Here is an 18,751-nt window from a genome sequence, read left to right as displayed (position 1 = left end):
AACTCAGCCTTTACTCCCAGTCCCGTATATGGTATGTCTGACTTTCTGATTTGTAAATTCACTGCAGTTTCCAACATTGCCCAGCAGGTGGCAATGATACTCTCTTCTCAGACAGTAAATGACCACCAGTCAGCTACATTTATTTTGTTAGGAGGGGATGGAAAAGCATTGAGACTTTTTGTCATGGAAGCAATTTCACTCATTTACTCATGTGAATGGGTCCAAAGAGATAAGAGAAGCTAATATTGATAGACACTGTTAAATCTTTACAGCTCAGGATAATATGACTATAATTAAAGAACATCACTACCATCTGCTGGCTGGATCGGTCTTCTGATTTGAATTGAAACAGTTTTAAGAACTTTAGAGATGATAAACTAAAATATGATGATAGAAGACGGCACCATGCTGTATGATAGCATAAACCCTCTAATGTTGGGCACTAGTTAACAAAGTCACAAACCCCGCCCATTTTTACATTTTACCAGATTCTCTGTACTGAGTCCATTTTCTTACTTTTTTAGTAATTGAAACCACAGCTCAGGCATTGCAAGCGCTATGTTCTACCAACTGAGCTACAGTATTACAATCTGATTTTAACCCTAAACCACACTGCTAACGTTATGCCTAACCTTAAACTAAGATCAGAAATGTACATTTCTGTTTTAATGACATGTTACGATAGGCCTATAGACAATTTGGACTTTGTGACTGGGTTTTCTATTAACCAGAGAGGCTGGGGGGAGGAGTTTACTCCAAGTACATGTGCAAAGGTGAAGGTGAAAGTTGTGTCTCAGTATAGACCTGAGGTGTAGATTGTTCTGTAAAAACGTGTAGATATGCACATATAGTTACTATTAGAGTTGTTGTGGATTTAAATCAACTATTTTGAATGTGAAGTGGAGGACGTGAAGACCAGTAAAGGTAAGAGGAGATGTCAGTATATTTCACTTTCCAAACTAGACACAACAGTCCTGTTTTAAAACAATGAGGACTGGAGAAAGAGGAAGTGATGTTTGTATCAGTGTGATTGAGCAAAAGAGAGAATTTGGTGAATGGTAATGATGTAAATATGAATGTTTTCTCTTTTTATTGCAGTTAAAATGGCAGAGTCCAGAGTTCATAGTAAGTCACCATGCTATAATTAATGATGAACTTTTCCTTCATGTATTTGGGAGAACAGAACTAAACCAACTATTGAAAATGAAATGTGTTTGTGGTTTTATTTCTCTTCATGTGTAAATGTGTGTCTGGATGAAATGTGTTTGTAACATGAGGAGTTGTAGCTGAGTTTGTGTCTGTGAGAAACAGCTCTACTGCTCCACAGTGACCTCTCCCTCCAAACATCTCTTTATTATAGAACACATTTAATCCAGTCGGACACAATATGGAAGAAAATAAACCTTTTGTACTTTACTGGCTCTAGAGAAGTTAAAGTTGTACATATCAACAAATAAGTTGGGCTCCTGAGTGGCGCAGCGGTTTAAGGCACTGCATCTCAGTGCAAGAAGAATCTCTACAGACTCTGGTTCAATTCCAGGCTGTATCACAACCGCCCATGATTGGGAGTCCCAAAGGGGGGAGCACAATTGGTCCAGCATCGTCTGGGGTTGGCTGTCATTCTAAATAAGAATTTGTTCTGAACTGACTTGCCTCGTTAAATATATAAAATATGTATCCAGAGCAATTAGGATTAAGTGTCTTGCTCAAGGGCATATCAACAAATGTTTTTCTAGTTTCCTCAGGGATTCAAACCAGCGACGTTTTGGTTACTGGCCCAATGCTCTTAAGTGCTAGGCTACCTGCCAAACATGTCTGACTAATGGGAAAATACAGTGCCTCTAATTTATTCTATATATTTAGTCATAGCAGATCCTTTTCTTTCTTCGGTAGATTTAAGTTGAGTTCAGTTCAGGATTTACTTGTTCTGATGTTACAGATGATTTTACCATTATCCATTACCTTTACTGATGTTTAAATCAGAGATTTTTACTGTAAAACATCACATGTTGTTATTTCAGGGGGAATTGGCCGTGTATAGACCCATAAACTGAATTAGTATAATAATTGAAGTGATATTTAATGTTATTAGGTTTGTTTACTGTCTCTTGCACAATGGTAGACCTGGTTAGTATGAATGTTGAGGCTTGGACACTGGGGTAGACCTGGTTAGTATGAATGTTAAGGCTTGGACACTGGGGTAGACCTGGTTAGTATGAATGTTGAGGCTTGGACACTGGGGTAGACCTGGTTAGTATGAATGTTGAGGCTTGGACACTGGGGTAGACCTGGTTAGTATGAATGTTGAGGCTTGGACACTGGGGTAGACCTGGTTAGTATGAATGTTGAGGCTTGGACACTGGGGTAGACCTGGTTAGTATGAATGTTGAGGCTTGGACACTGGGGTAGACCTGTTTTATACGAGTATGCCCATGGATTTCAAATCAAATCAAATTTTATTGTCACATACACATGGTTAGCAGATGTTAATGCGAGTGTAGCGAAATGCTTGTGCTTCTAGTTCTGACAATGCAGTAATAACCAACGAGTAATCTAACCTAACAGTTCCACAACTACTACCTTATACTTTGTAATTATTCGACTTATTGCCTACCCTTTTGCACACATTGTATATAGATTCTCTTTTTTTCTACCATGTTATTGACTTGTTTATTGTTTACTCCATGTGTAACTCTGTGTTGTTGTCTGTTCACACTGCTATGCTTTATCTTGGCCAGGTCGCAGTTGCAAATGAGAACTTGTTCTCAACTAGCCTACCTGGTTAAATAAAGGTGAAATAAAAAAAATAAAAAAATAAAAATAAATAAAAATAAATACACACAAGTGTAAAGGGATAAAGAATATGTACATAAAGATAGATGAATAAGTGGTGGTACAGAACGGCATAGGCAAGATGCAGTAGATGGTATCGAGTACAGTATATACGTATGAGATGAGTAATGTAGGGTATGTAAACATAAAAGTGGCTTATAATGGTTTATAATGGGGTGTAGGGATACACAAGGTTCATACAGGTAATGGGGCTGGATGGACGTCTATTGCCCAATCAAATCCTTTCTGGCAACAACGTTTGTGGTAGAAACAAGAGATTGGGGCTGGGTCACATGTGTTATACCACTGTAATATTAGTTTATCTATGAAATGATTAGTGTATACAGGTCAGATGTCACAGGACTAAAACATGCTGATAACAGGGTTGGGGTGTGCAGTGAATAGCTGGATATAGGTTACTGTTGGTGACTTGGGGAATACAGGCCTAAGGAAAGTGGGTAACAGGGCTGAGATAGGAAAGTAACAGGGATGAGGTGTATTGGCAAAGGAACTGGGGTCTTGAGTAACACACAGGTCATTTAGGGCCAGGATATGCCTGTATCTGTACTTGATTGTATAGATTCGAGGGTATTGGCATGTGGGTGTTAGGGTTAGGGCATGGGGGTAACAGGGCTGGGGTGTGTGGGTCATTGAGTTTAGGTGTGTGGGTAAGTGGGCTGAGGTATATAGATATTGAGGGTATTATCATGTGGGTGTTGGGGTTAGAGCATGGGGGTAACAGGGCTGGGGTGTGTGGGTCATTGAGTTTAGGTGTGTGGGTAAGTGGACTGAGGTATATAGATATTGAGGTTGAGGAATAGGGATAAATATCTGTTCAGGTTATTATAGACAGAGCACTCTGTCACAATTGTGACCAAGAATAAAACATACTTTTAAATAAATAAATAATCAAAATGGATGACATGTTAGGCTTACTAGTGGCATAAGATTTGCATAGTGGCATGTCTGGGAAAGATGTGGGAACAAATGGGATAATATCATTCTAGATTATAGCATCACATTCTTCTATGACATATATACTTTCCTTCAAATGAATCTGTCTGTCTGGGATTGTGGGGGTTGTATTTTAGAATTGACATGGTCCTGGTTGTTGTATGTCTATTGTAGTTTTTAATTCAGCTGTGTTTATAAATGTACTGAGAGGATTTGTGTTCCTGACACAGACGATGTCATTAAACATGAAATGTTCTCTCTTTCTGAACAGATCAGTTTAAACTCACCTCAGAAGACTATGTGAGGGCTGATGTTGGTGAAGAGGTCACCCTCCCCTGTCACCTCTCACCTGACACCAGTGCTGTTGACACAACGATCAGGTGGTTTAAAGAGACAGAGTGTATTTACCTGTATAAGAATGGCCAGGTGACAGAGAGGAGTGTCTATGAGGGCAGAGTGAGTCTGATCACCCAGCAGCTGGAGAGAGGCAACGTGTCTCTGAGGCTGACAGACTTCAGGGAGTCAGATAGAGGAGTCTACATATGTCAGGTCATCCATGGAGAACAGAAGAAGGAGGCTGCAGTGGGTTTATGGGACGAAGGTAAGTGTTGTAGAAGTCCAGTAATGTTTCTAAACACCTAAACAACAACAATAACAACCAGTCTCTTTCCCTGTACAGAACACTTGTACTTTCTCATGTAGGTAGGAGTTCATAGTAGGAGTTACAGATGAATAGACTAGATTCATTCTGAATATCAACTAGTTACAATGCATATTACCATCACTCTGAGCTTTGAGCTGGTCCTAAAGCATTAGAACCATTTCAACATTACTGTCACGTCCCTTGATTGTCATTAGTAATGAATGTGATGAACACTCATACCCCTCTGATGTATACCACATCACTATGGTATTTGAGAGGATAATGTGACAGATGGTGATTTGAAGGTAATGATAATAACTAATACATTCTGTTTTACATGATCATTATTCATGACTCTCCATCTTGGATAATGGATGATCAGCATTTGGTGAGTAATTACTTATTTGTCTGTTTTGTTTATTGACAACCAATAACACAAGACAAAGAACAGACCAGAGTGTTAATCTGATACTATAAAAACTACAGGCCTTGTGAACAGCAGTGTGTCTTCTTCAAGGCTACAAATTAAATCAGTTTTTTTACTTTATCAATACTCTCCCCAAATGTTCTCACGGTAGGTTGGATTAAGATGTATAGATGTTCTTAAAATTTTTATATCAACATTTCACATATCCCTCCCACAATATATCTGCTATAGAGCTCCACATATCAGAGGGGTTGAGTTAAATGTGGAAGACATATTTCAGTTGAATACATTCAGTTGAGCAACTAACTAGGAATCAATACTAGCCCTCCCACAATATATCTGGCATTGAGGTCAATATTTCTGTAATGATTGTTCTCCTCCTCTTCGTCTGAAGAGGAGGAGTAGGGATTGGACCAAAGCGCAGCGGTGATTGTAGACATAATGATTTATTTAAACAAAGACGAAACAAGAAGCACACTTTAAATTACAAAATAACAAAACAAACTAAACAGACCTGAACTTAAGAACTTACATGAAACGAAGAACGCACGAACAGGAACAGACTTAAACAAAACGAAACAGTCCCGTGTGGTAACATATACGGACACGGAAGACAACCACCCACAACAAACAATGTGAAACAACCTACCTATATATGGTTCTCAATCAGAGGAAACGTCAAACACCTGCCTCTGATTGAGAACCATACAAGGTCAATTAACAATGACACTAAACATAGAACAAGCAACACAGACTGCCCACCCAGCTCACGTCCTGACCCACTAAACACAACTATACAAAAGGAAAACAAGGTCAGGAACGTGACAATTTCACATAGTCCTCCTACAATATATCTGCCATAGAGGTCTATATTTCACATAGTCCTCCCACAATATATCTGCCATAGAGCTCAACATTACACACACCAAAATTAAAATAGAATCAGCTTGAATTTAGCTTGATGTCTTATTATGAAGCATTCAGTCATTCTCAGACTGCTCACATAGTAGTGCTGCTTACATCCCTTTCCCTAGATGTACATTAGTAAGGAATGTGATGAACAGTCATTCCAATATGATGTATGGTATTTCATTAAATTATGTAATGAGACAGAAATTCAATGAACAATAATAACTAATGCATTCTGTTTTACATGATCATTATTCATCACTCTCCATTTTGGATAATGGATGATCAGAAAAATTCATGGGTGAGTAATTACTTATTTGTCTGTTTTGTTTATTGACAACCAATAACACAAGACAAAGAACAGACCAGAGTGTTAATCTGATACTATAAAAACTACAGGCCTTGTGAACAGCAGTGTCTTCTTCAAGGCTACAAATTAAATCAGTTTCTTTACATTTATCAATACTCTCCCCAAATGTTCTCAAGGTAGGTTGGATAAGATGTATAGATGTTCTTCAAATTATCCAGAATTTTCATGTCATAGATCTCCCACAATATATCTGCTGTAGAGGTCAATATTTCACATTGTCCTCCCACAATATATCTGCCATAGAGGTCAACATTTCACATTGTTCTCCCACAATATATCTGCCATAGAGATCAACATTTCACATTGTCCTCCCACAATATATCTGCTATAGAGGTCAACATTTCACATAGCCCTCCCACAATCAAATCAAATCAAAGTTTATTTCTCACGTGCGCCGAATACAACAGGTGTAGTAGACCTTACAATGAAATGCTGAATACAACAGGTGTAGTAGACCTTACAATGAAATGCTGAATACAGGCTCTAACCAATAGTGCAGAAAAGGTATTTGGTGAACAATAGATAAGTAAAGAAATAAAAACAACAGTAAAAAGACAGTGAATAACAGTAGAGAGGCAACATACAGTAGCGGGGCTATATACAGACACCGGTTAGTCAGGCTGATTAAGGTAGTATGTACATGTAGATATGGTTAAAGCGACTATGCATATATGATGAACAGAGAGTAGCAGTAGCGTAAAAGAGGGGTTGGCGGGTGGTGGGTGGCGGGACACAATGCAGATAGCCCGGTTAGCACTGATTGGTCGGGCGAATTGAGGTAGTATGTACATAAATGTATAGTTAAAGTGACTATGCATATATGATAAACAGAGAGTGGCAGCAGCGTAAAAGAGGGGTTGGGGGGGTGAGGGCACACAATGCAAATAGTCCGGGTAGCCATTTGATTACCTGTTCAGGAGTCTTATGGCTTGGGGGTAAAAACTGTTGAGAAGCATTTTTGTCCTAGACATGGCACTCTGGTACCGCTTGCCATGCGGTAGTAGAGAGAACAGTCTATGACTGGGGTGGCTGGGGTCTTTGACAATTTTTAGGGCCTTCCTCTGACACCGCTTGATGTAGCGGTCCTGGATGGCAGGCAGCTTAGCCTCAGTGATGTACTGGGCCGTACGCACTACCCTCTGTAGTGCCTTGTGGTCGGAGGCCGAGCAATTGCCGTATCAGGCAATGATGCAACCAGTCAGGATGCTCTCAATGTTGCAGCTGTAGAACCTTTTGAGGATCTCAGGACCCATGCCAAATCTTTTTAGTTTCCTGAGGGGGAATAGGCTTTGTCGTGCCCTCTTCACAACTGTCTTGGTGTGTTTGGACCCTTCTAGTTTGTTGGTGATGTGGACACCAAGGAACTTGAAGCTCTCAACCTGCTCCACTACAGCCCCGTCGATGAGAATGGGGGTGTGCTCGGTCCTCCTTTTCCTGTAGTCCACAGTCATCTCCTTAGTCTTGGTTACGTTGAGGGATAGGTTGTTATTCTGGCACCACCCGGCCAGGTCTCTGACCTCCTCCCTATAGGCTGTCTCGTCGTTGTCGGTGATCAGGCCTACCACTGTTGTGTTGTCTGCAAACTTAATGATAGTGTTGGAGTCGTGCCTGGCCATGCAGTTGTGGGTGAACAGGGAGTACAGGAGGGGACTGAGCACGCACCCCTGAGGGGCTCCAGTGTTGAGGATCAGCGTGGCAGATGTGTTGCTACCTACCCTCACCACCTGGGGGCGGCTCGTCAGGAAGTCCAGGATCCAATTGCAGAGGGAGGTGTTTAGTCTCAGGATCCTTAGCTTAGTAATGAGCTTTGAGGGTACTACGGTGTTGAACGCTGAGCTGTATTCAATGAACAGCATTCTCACATAAGTGTTCCTTTTGTCCAGGTGGGAAAGGGCAGTGTGGAGTGCAATGGAGATTGCATCATCTGTGGATCTGTTTTTGCGGCTTGCAAATTGGAGTGGGTCTTGGGTTTCTGGGATAATGGTGTTGATGTGACCCATTACCAGCCTTTCAAAGCACTTCATGGCTACAGACGTGAGTGCTACGGGTCTGTAGTCATTTAGGCAGGTTGCCTTTGTGCTCTTGGGCACATGGACTATGGTGGTCTGCTTGAAACATGTTGGTATTACAGACTCAAATCAGGGACATGTTGAAAATGTCAGTGAAGACACCTGCCAGTTGGTCAGCACATGCCCGGAGCACACGTCCTGGTAATCAGTCTGGCTCCGCAGCCTTGTGTATGTTGACCTGTTTAAAGATCTTACTCACGTCGGTTACGGAGAGCGTGATTACACAGTCGTCTGGAACAGCTGATGCTCTCATGCATGCGTCAGTGTTGCTTGCCTCGAAGCGAGCATAGAAGTGATTTAGCTCGTCTGGTAGGCTCGTGTCACTGGGCAGCTCTCGGCTGTGCTTCCCTTTGTAGTCTGTAATAGTTTGCAAGCCCTGCCACAGAAGACGAGCATCGGAGCCGGTGAACTGTAGTATGATTCAATCTTAGCCCTGTATTGACGCTTTGCCTGTTTGATGGGTTCGACGCAGGGCATAGCAGGATTTCTTGTAAGCTTCCTTGTTAGAGTCTCGCACCTTGAAAGCGGCAGCTCTACCCTTTACCTCAGTGCGAATGTTGCCTGTAATCCATGGCTTCTGGTTGGGGTATGTATGTACAGTCACTGTGGGGACGACGTCCTCAATGCACTTATTGATAAAGCCAGTGACTGATGTGGTGTACTCCTCAAAGCCATCGGAAGAATCCCGGAACATGTTCCAGTCTGTGATAGCAAAACAGTCCTGTAGATCTGATCTAGATCTGACCACTGATCTAGATCAGTTCAGAAGCAGATCTGATCAGATCTGCTTCATCTGACCACTTTTTTATAGACCGAGTCACTGGTGCTCCCTGCTTTAATTTTTGCTTGTAAGCAGGAATCAGGAGGATAGAGTTGTGGTCGGATTTACCAAATGGAGGGCAAGTGAGAGCTTTGCACGCGTCTCTGTGTGTGGAGTACAGGTGATCTAGAATGTTTTTCCTCTGGTTGCACGTTTAACATGTTGATAGAAATTTGGTAGAACTGATTTAAGTTTCCCTGCATTAAAGTCTCCGGCCACTAGGAGCGCCGCCTCTTGGTGAAGTGTTTCCTGTTTGCTTATTTCCTTATACAGCTGACTGAGTGCAGTCTTAGTGCCAGCATCTGTCTGTGGTGGTAAATAAACAGCCTTGAAAAGTATAGCTGAAAATTCTCTAGGCAAGTAGTGTGGCCTGCAATTTATCACAATATACTCTACTTCAGGCGAGCAAAATCTAGAGACTTCCTTAGATTTTGTGCACCACCTGTTGTTTACAAATATGCACAGACCGTCCCCCCTTCTTACCGGAGTGTGCTGTTCTATCTTGCCGGTGCAGCATATATCCCGCTAGCTGAATATCCATGTCGTCATTCAGGCACGATTATGTGAAACAGGATATTACAGTTTTGATGTCCCGATGGTAGGATATTCGTGATCGTACCTCGTCTAATTTATTGTCCAATGATTGCACGTTGGCGAGTAATATTGCCGGTAATGGCATTTTTCCCACTCTCCTTTCCCGGGTCCTGACCAGGCATCCCGCTCTGTGTCCTCTTTATGTATGTCTCTTCCTCTTGCAAATAACGGGGATGTTGGTCCTGTCGGGTGTTTGGACAATGTCTTGTGCGTCTTGTTTTTTGAAGAAAAAATCTTTGTCTAATCCGAGGTGAGTGATCGCTGTCCTGATATCCAGCAGCTCTTTTTTTCCGTAAGATACGGTGGCAGAAACATTATGTACAAAATAAGTAACAAATAACGCAAAAAACCCCACATAACAGCACAATTGGTTGGGCGCCCGTAAAACTGGTGCCATTTCTTCCGGCGCCATTTTAGTTTCACAATATATCTGCTGTAGAGCTCAACATATCACACTCTAAAATTAACATGGAATCTGCTTGAATTCAGTTTGATGTCCCAGTATGAATCATTCTGTGATGTTTAGACTGTTCCAATTGTAGCACTGCTTACATCCCTTTCCCTAGATGTACATTAGTAATGAATGTGATGAACAGTCATTCCAATATGATGTATGGTATTTGATTGAATAATGTAATGTGACTGAAATTGGATTGAATGTAACTGTAATAACTAATATATTTTGTTATACATGATCAATTTTCATTCCTCTCCATCTTGGATAATGGATGATCAGGAGCAATACCATAAGAATCCCACAATATATCTGCCATATAGCTCAACATTTCACACACCAAATTAAAATAGAATCAGCTTGAATTTAGCTTGATGTCTTATTATGAAGCATTCAGTCATTCTCAGACTGCTCACATAGTAGTGCTGCTTACATCCCTTTCCCTAGATGTACATTAGTAATGAATGTGATGAACAGTCATTCCAATATGATGTATGGTATTTCATTAAGTTATTCAATGAGACAGAAATTCAATGAACAATAATAACTAATGCATTCTGTTTTACATGATCATTATTCATGACTCTCCATCTTGGATAATGGATGATCAGCATTAGGTGAGTAATTAATTATTTGTCTGTTTTGTTTATTGACAACCAATAACACAAGACAAAGAACAGACCAGAGTGTTAATCTGATACTATAAAAACTACAGGCCTTGTGAACAGCAGTGTGTCTTCTTCAAGGCTACAAATTAAATCAGTTTCTTTACATTTATCAATACTCTCCCCAAATGATCTCAAGGTAGGTTGGATTATGATGTCAGATGTTCTTCAAATTCTACTGAATGTATATTCCATAGAACCCTGCCTCCTGACACAATATCCTGTATCTGCCATAGAGCCCATTGCTGGTTATCACTAACAATGAAAATATTAATTTGATCAGAGATAGGCCAATAACAAAACAACATTATTTATGAAGTTAACCAGATCTCATTGGTGCCCACAGTCCCTACATGAGGGGGGCTTGAGTGACAGGAGAAATCTGATTGGTCCTGTTTGTTCTGTACATAGTGATGTAGTCTACCACACAGAACTCACCTCTCTGTTTTACACCATAGCCTCAGGATCAGAGTATTTACAACATGAGACCCAGGAGGACAAGCTGAAGAGGGAGGCATCAGCTGGTGAGCTTGGTAAGTATGAGAGAGTCTGGAGGAGAGAGGATTGAATCAGGGAACATGAGTGATGTCATTCAGTTTTTCAGACTAATTCATTTGTAATGTATCAAATAGTCAATAGACCAGTTGATGATTGGTTCAGCTCAAATAACTTTTGACTGGAGGAAATAATTACTAATAATTGTACCACCTCCATCAAATTTTTTCTTTTACCTTTATTTAACTAGGCAAGTCAGTTAGAACAAAATCTTATTTTCAATGACGGCCTAGGAACAGTGGGTTAACTGCCTGTTCAGGGGTAGAACAACAGATTTGTACCTTGTCAGCTCGGGGATTTGAACTTGCAACCTTTAGGTTACTAGTCCAACGCTCTAACCACTAGGCTACCCTGCCGCCCCAAATGATAATGTCTTTATAGGCATACTATTGAATTAATTAATAAATGACCTAATCAAACAACCCATTAAATATGTTAATTGCTCTCTCTCAGAGTTGAAGATGGAAAAAGAATTAAAAGAGAAATTAAGACAGGAGATGATGAAACAACTAGAGGAGAAAGACACACAACTGGATGATATGACCCAGGAAGTGAGAGAGAAAGAGAGACTCCTGGAGGAGAAGAACCAGATAATGGGACAGAGGGAGAAACTATTAGAAGAGAAAGAAAACCAACTGGAAGAGAAAGACAAGCAACTAAAGGATAGAGACATTCAACTAGAGGCACTGAGAAAGATCCTGCAGGACAAGAACAGCCAAGTAGAGAACTTCAGAGTCGTACTGCAGGAAAAAGACCTTCAACTAGAGGACAGCAACCACAGACTGGGAGAGAAGGACAGACTACTGGAAGAGAGAGACAAACAACTGGAAGATGGGGACAAACAGCTGGAAGAGAGAGACAAACTCCTGGAAGAGAGAGACAAAGTACTGGAGGGAAAAGAAAATGAACTAAAAGAGAGGAGGCAGGAAGTAGAAGAGAAAGATAACCTACTAGAGGAGAGAGAGAAGCAGTTAAAGGAAAGAGACAAACAGGTGGAGGATGTCAACAATGAAAATGCTGATCTGGGTAAGATTATTCACACCATTAATACATTTAGTCTTCTGTACTTTCCTCAATTCTCAGGTTATTGTCGACTCTCCACTGAGTTGTGAATATTGTTTACATCACTTCATACTTTCCCTCTGCATCACATTTCTGTCTAAAGTCTTTAACACAGAATTCAAATCCTAGTCCTCCTTTGTTATTTCAGCTCAACAGATATGTGATGTGAAGACTGAGGTAGAGAGACTGAGAGGAGAGATCTCAGCCCAGATGACTGGTGAGTGAGATATGTGACACTTAACATTTCAATAGAAACCCAGAACTCCCCTTCAGTAGGTCTATGTGCCTTCATGTGTCACTGAGGTAGATGTTCCCATTCTAAATGGTTGTTCTATTATTTTAGAACCTGGAGAGACGTCAGATACAGGTTCCATACTCCCAGTCAGGAGGAGACAGAGCAAGGACCTTCCTCCAGACAGTGAGTTATTAATATTGTCCTGTTGTCTCCTACTGTTTCTAGTCTATAGTGGACCATCCTTCACTTAGTGAGTTATCAATATTGTCCTGTTGTCTCCTACTGTTTCTAGTCTATAGTGGACCATCCTTCACTTAGTGAGTTATCACTATTGTCCTGTTGTCTCCTACTGTTTCTAGTCTATAGTGGACCATCCTTCACTTAGTGAGTTATCACTATTGTCCTGTTGTCTCCTACTGTTTCTAGTCTATAGTGGACCATCCTTCACTTAGTGAGTTATCACTATTGTCCTGTTGTCTCCTACTGTTTCTAGTCTATAGTGGACCATCCTTCACTTAGTGAGTTATCACTATTGTCCTGTTGTCTCCTACTGTTTCTAGTCTATAGTGGACCATCCTTCATTTAGTGAGTTATCACTATTGTCCTGTTGTCTCCTACTGTTTCTAGTCTATAGTGGACCATCCTTCACTTAGTGAGTTATCAATATTGTCCTGTTGTCTCCTACTGTTTCTAGTCTATAGTGGACCATCCTTCACTTAGTGAGTTATCACTATTGTCCTGTTGTCTCCTACTGTTTCTAGTCTATAGTGGACCATCCTTCACTTAGTGAGTTATCACTATTGTCCTGTTGTCTCCTACTGTTTCTAGTCTATAGTGGACCATCCTTCACTTAGTGAGTTATCACTATTGTCCTGTTGTCTCCTACTGTTTCTAGTCTATAGTGGACCATCCTTCACTTAGTGAGTTATCACTATTGTCCTGTTGTCTCCTACTGTTTCTAGTCTATCGTGGACCATCCTTCACTTAGTGAGTTATCACTATTGTCCTGTTGTCTCCTACTGTTTCTAGTCTATAGTGGACCATCCTTCACTTAGTGAGTTATCAATATTGTCCTGTTGTCTCCTACTGTTTCTAGTCTATAGTGGACCATCCTTCACTTAGTGAGTTATCAATATTGTCCTCTTGTCTCCTACTGTTTCTAGTCTATAGTGGACCATCCTTCACTTAGTGAGTTATCACTATTGTCCTGTTGTCTCCTACTGTTTCTAGTCTATAGTGGACCATCCTTCACTTAGTGAGTTATCAATATTGTCCTGTTGTCTCCTACTGTTTCTAGTCTATAGTGGACCATCCTTCACTTAGTGAGTTATCACTATTGTCCTGTTGTCTCCTACTGTTTCTAGTCTATAGTGGACCATCCTTCACTTAGTGAGTTATACATGTTGTCTCAAACTGTCATCAATCTTGATATTCTCTATTTTCTCCAATAATCTATATTTCACTCTGATGTGTAATGTATTTGTAGTTTGTTTATAGTATGTTTTAAATGTGTCTCTGATGAGTCAGTATGTTGACCAGTTCTCTATGTTGTGTTACAGTGGGAGGAGAGACCTCAGATACAGACCCCACACTTCCACTGAGGAGGACAAAGAGCATGGAGTTAATTCCTCCAAATAGTGAGTTATGGATGTAGATTATATTATATTTGACTCTGTTGTACATCCTCCAGATAGTGTGTTATGGATGTATATTATATTATATTTGACTCTGTTGTACATCCTCCAGATAGTGAGTTATGGATGTAGATTAAATTATATTTGACTCTGTTGTACATCCTCCAGATAGTGAGTTATGGATGTAGATTATATTATATTTGACTCTGTTGTACATCCTCCAGATAGTGAGTTATGGATGTAGATTAAATTATATTTGACTCTGTTGTACATCCTCCAGATAGTGAGTTATGGATGTAGATTATATTATATTTGACTCTGTTGTACTTCCTCCAGATAGTGAGTTATGGATGTAGATTATATTATATTGGACTCTGTTGTACATCCTCCAGATAGTGAGTTATGGATGTAGATTATATTATATTTGACTCTGTTGTACATCCTCCAGATAGTGAGTTATGGATGTAGATTATATTATATTTGACTCTGTTGTACATCCTCCAGATAGTGAGTTATGGATGTAGATTATATTATATTTGACTCTGTTGTACATCCTCCAGATAGTGAGTTATGGATGTAGATTATATTATATTTGACTCTGTTGTACATCCTCCAGATAGTGAGTTATGGATGTAGATTATATTATATTTGACTCTGTTGTACATCCTCCACTTAGTGAGTTATGGATGTAGATTATATTATATTTGACTCTGTTGTACATCCTCCAGAGAGTGAGTTATGGATGTAGATTATATTATATTTGACTCTGTTGTACATCCTCCAGATAGTGAGTTATGGATGTAGATTATATTATATTTGACTCTGTTGTACATCCTCCAGATAGTGAGTTATGGATGTAGATTATATTATATTTGACTCTGTTGTACATCCTCCAGAGAGTCAGTGTGTTGATCAGTGCTGTGTGTTGTGTTGCAGTGGGAGGAGAGAGCAGCAGTCCAGACTCCCCAGTGTCTCCCAGTGTGTCTGAGCTGAGACTGGTGCTGCTGGGGAGGACTGGGGCTGGGAGGAGTGCAGCAGGAAACACCATCCTGGGCAGAGAGGAGTTTGGGGCCCAGGCCAGCCCCTCTGCAGTGACCCAGAGGAGTAAGAGGACAGAGGGGGACGTGTGTGGGAGACGGCTGGTGCTGGTGGACACTCCAGACTGGTTCTGTCCTGGACTCTCTCTGGAGGAGATGAGACAGGATGTGGGGCTCTGTGTCCGTCTGTCTGCCCCGGGACCCCACGCCTTCCTCCTGGTCATACCAGTGGAGCCCTCTAAGGGGGAGGAGAGAGGGGTGCTGGAGAGAACAGAGGATATGTTTGGGGAGGGTTGTTGGGAACACACTGTGATTCTATTCACTCATGATGATGTCCTGAAAGAGCAGAGCATTGAGGAGTTTCTCCAAGCAGGAAGTCAGGACCTCCAGCAGCTTGTAGAGAAAAGTGGGAGCAGGTACCACGTCCTCAACATTAAGGACAGGGCCCATGGCACTCAGGTATCAGAGCTGCTGGAGCAGGTAGAGGAGATGGTGGCAGGAAACAGAGAGAGATTCTACAGCAGTCAGACCTACCAGGAGGCAGAGACCCAGGTTAGAGAGATGGAGGGAAAGATCCAGAGAGAGAGAGGAGAGAGGAAACAGAGGGAGGAGAGAGACTTGAGAGAGAGGCTTGAGAAGGAGATGCAGGATTCTCTGGAGGAGAAAGATGGAGAAATCCAGAAGCTCAAGAGAAATATCAGAATTCTCAGAGAACGAATAACAGAACTGGAGAGACAGGTGAAAGAAGAGAGGGATGAGGAGAAGAAAATAGAGCTGGAGAAGGAGCTGAAGAGGGAGTCTGATAGGAGGGAGGAGATGGAGAGAAAGATGGAGAGATTTAGAGAGAAGACAGAGAATGAGAGGAGGGAGATGGAGGAGAGACACAGACAGGAGATAGAGGAGATGATGGAGAACTATGAAGGAGAGGCCAGAGTTGAAGCAGAGAGAAACCTGATGAAGATAGTCCTACCTGAGTTACAGAGGAACATCATGATCTCACAGACAAAGATGCAGAGAGAGTTCAGCAGACAGATGAAAGAGAAGAATAGACAGATGGAGGAGAAAGGTGGAGAGGTGGAGAGACTGAGACAGAACTTGAAAGAGGTCAGTGAAGCTCACTCAGTGTTGGAGGGGAGACTGCTGCAAGAAGGGAGAGGTCAGAGGGCACTGATAGGGTTGTTGGGCTGGGTCAGGAGAAACTCATCAAGTTGGCTTCTCCACAATCTGACATGATTCACCATCACCGTCTATGTGTAGAACCAGACCAGGTCTACTGTCCACTGTACCGTGGTGAGTGACCATGGACCATGGTGATCATGGGGAAAACAGGTCAGAATAATGTCTGGTCCAGTCTACAGTGTCTAGAGGAGGGGAGGGAGGTCTGTAAAGATCTTGATGAGACTTAGAAAACAGGTCAGAATAATGTCTGGTCCAGTCTACAGTGTCTAGAGGAGGAGGGGAGGGAGGTCTGTAAAGATCTTGATGAGACTTAGAAAACAGGTCAGAATAATGTCTGGTCCAGTCTACAGTGTCTAGAGAAGGGGAGGGTGGTCTGTAAAGATCTTGATGAGACTTAAGACAGAATTCCAAACCAACGTAGATTATTGACCTTTGCACTGCAGCCTTTTAGAATGGAGAGGGTTGTGGGGGGTCAGGAGGTCAGTGGGCGGAGTCAGAGACTGAGAACTCTAAAGATCTGAGTGAGACTTTTACTCAGTGTTTGAGGAGGTCTACTATTGAACAGAGAGAACCATGCTGTATCTGAGTGAGACTTTTACTCAGTGTTTGAGGAGGTCTACTATTGAACAGAGAGAACCATGCTGTATCTGAGTGAGACTTTTACTCAGTGTTTGAGGAGGTCTACTATTGAACAGAGAGAACCATGCTGTATCTGAGTGAGACTTTTACTCAGTGTTTGAGGAGGTCTACTATTGAACAGAGAGAACCATACTGTATTTACCATACAGTACTTCCTGTTATTAATCAATCTAATTGTTTCATGTTGAAACTTTAAATATACACGGAGTGGACAAAACATTAAGAACACCTTCCTAATATTGAGTTACAATCTATCCCAATGGAACTCTGATACCACATGACACTGATATTGTTGAAATAATGAAATGTAACTTTGTAAGACATCAGTGTTTGGACATTGTTTGTCTTGGATGATTCTCTACAGTACAGAGCTGAGTTGTCAACACTGAGCTGTCGACACGGAGCTGTCGACACGGAGCTGTCGACACGGAGCTGTCGACACGGAGCTGTCGACACGGAGCTATCAACACTAAGTTGTCAACACTGAGCTGTCAACACTGAGCTGTCAACACTGAACTGGTCTCTCTCTTTACCTGATACTAACTACTACTACTACTACTACTACTACTACTGCTACTACTACTACTACTGCGACTTCAACTGCTACTACTACTACTACTGCTACTAGTACTACTACTACTGCTACTACTACCACTACTACTGCTACTACTACTACTGCTGCTACTACTACTACTGCTACTGGTACTACTGCTGCTACTACTACTACTAATAGTGCTACTTCTACTACTGGTGCTACTACTAGTACTGCTGATGCTACTACTACTACTGCTACTACCAGTACTACTACTATTATTACTACTACTACTACTATTAGTACTACTACTACTACTACTACTACTATTATTACTACTACTAGTACTACTGCTACTACTAGTACTGCTGATGCTACTACTACTACTGCTACTACTAGTACTGCTGATGCTACTACTACTACTGCTACTACCAGTACTACTGCTACTATTACTACTACTACTACTACTACTACTACTACTACTACTACTACTACTACTTCTGGACAGGAGTTTGAGAAGACCAGAGGAAGTGATGGAGCATCAGTCTGAATGCAGATGTCCATATGACTGATAGGTCATATGCTGTACATAGTCCATCGGTATATAGCCCACCCAATTTATCTACCTCACCCCCATACTGCTTTTATTTATTTACTTTTCTGCTCTTTTGCACACCAGTATCTCTACTTGCACATGATCATCTGATGATTTATCACTCCAGTGTTAATCTGCTAAATTGTAATTATTCGATTTATTGCCTACTTTCTCATGCCTTTTGCACACATTGTATATTGATTCTCTTTTTTTCTGCCATGTTATTGCCTTGTTTATTGTTTACTCCATGTGTAACTCTGTGTTGTCTGTTCACACTGCTATGCTTTATCTTGGCCAGGTCGCAGTTGCAAATGAGAACTTGTTCTCAACTAGCCTACCTGGTTAAATAAAGGTGAAATAACATTTAAAAAAAGGTGAGGAATTAAATAGACATGCAGTAACCTTCTCTGACCACCTGATGTCTCTGTTACACCACCAGAGGATCAGGAGGAACCATGACGACCATAGGAGTAGCAGTTGTCCATTCAACTCCTGACTCCAATACTTGATTCCAACTCTTTTGATTTGATATCCAAACAGACACAC

General features: G+C 41.2%; 1 protein-coding gene across 2 annotated transcripts; it reads left to right on the top strand.

The window, feature by feature from the left end:
• The first annotated feature begins 771 nt into the window (after nucleotides 1-771).
• On the top strand, nucleotides 772-16,948 carry LOC120065265 (scaffold attachment factor B2-like). 2 transcript variants are annotated; one of them, XR_005478736.1, is made up of 13 exons: nucleotides 772-924; nucleotides 1,099-1,125; nucleotides 4,058-4,387; nucleotides 4,812-4,817; nucleotides 6,055-6,066; nucleotides 10,684-10,689; nucleotides 11,196-11,270; nucleotides 11,746-12,318; nucleotides 12,503-12,571; nucleotides 12,698-12,772; nucleotides 14,149-14,226; nucleotides 15,160-16,639; nucleotides 16,727-16,948. XR_005478736.1 is itself a non-coding variant. In XM_039016528.1 (12 exons), the coding sequence occupies exons 2-12, from the start codon at nucleotides 1,104-1,106 to the stop codon at nucleotides 16,491-16,493; spliced, it is 2,580 nt and encodes an 859-aa protein (XP_038872456.1). In that variant the 5' UTR covers nucleotides 772-924; nucleotides 1,099-1,103; the 3' UTR covers nucleotides 16,494-16,948. The 2 variants fall into 2 exon arrangements, 1 of the variants encoding a protein (XP_038872456.1); XM_039016528.1 differs by having other exon boundaries at nucleotides 15,160-16,948.
• The last annotated feature ends 1,803 nt before the right edge of the window (nucleotides 16,949-18,751 follow it).

Source organism: Salvelinus namaycush, chromosome 1 (assembly GCF_016432855.1).
Source record: "Salvelinus namaycush isolate Seneca chromosome 1, SaNama_1.0, whole genome shotgun sequence".
NCBI classification, from domain to species: domain Eukaryota; kingdom Metazoa; phylum Chordata; class Actinopteri; order Salmoniformes; family Salmonidae; genus Salvelinus; species Salvelinus namaycush.
Note: the sequence above shows the minus strand (reverse complement) of the source record. Positions and strands in the feature narration are given on the sequence as shown.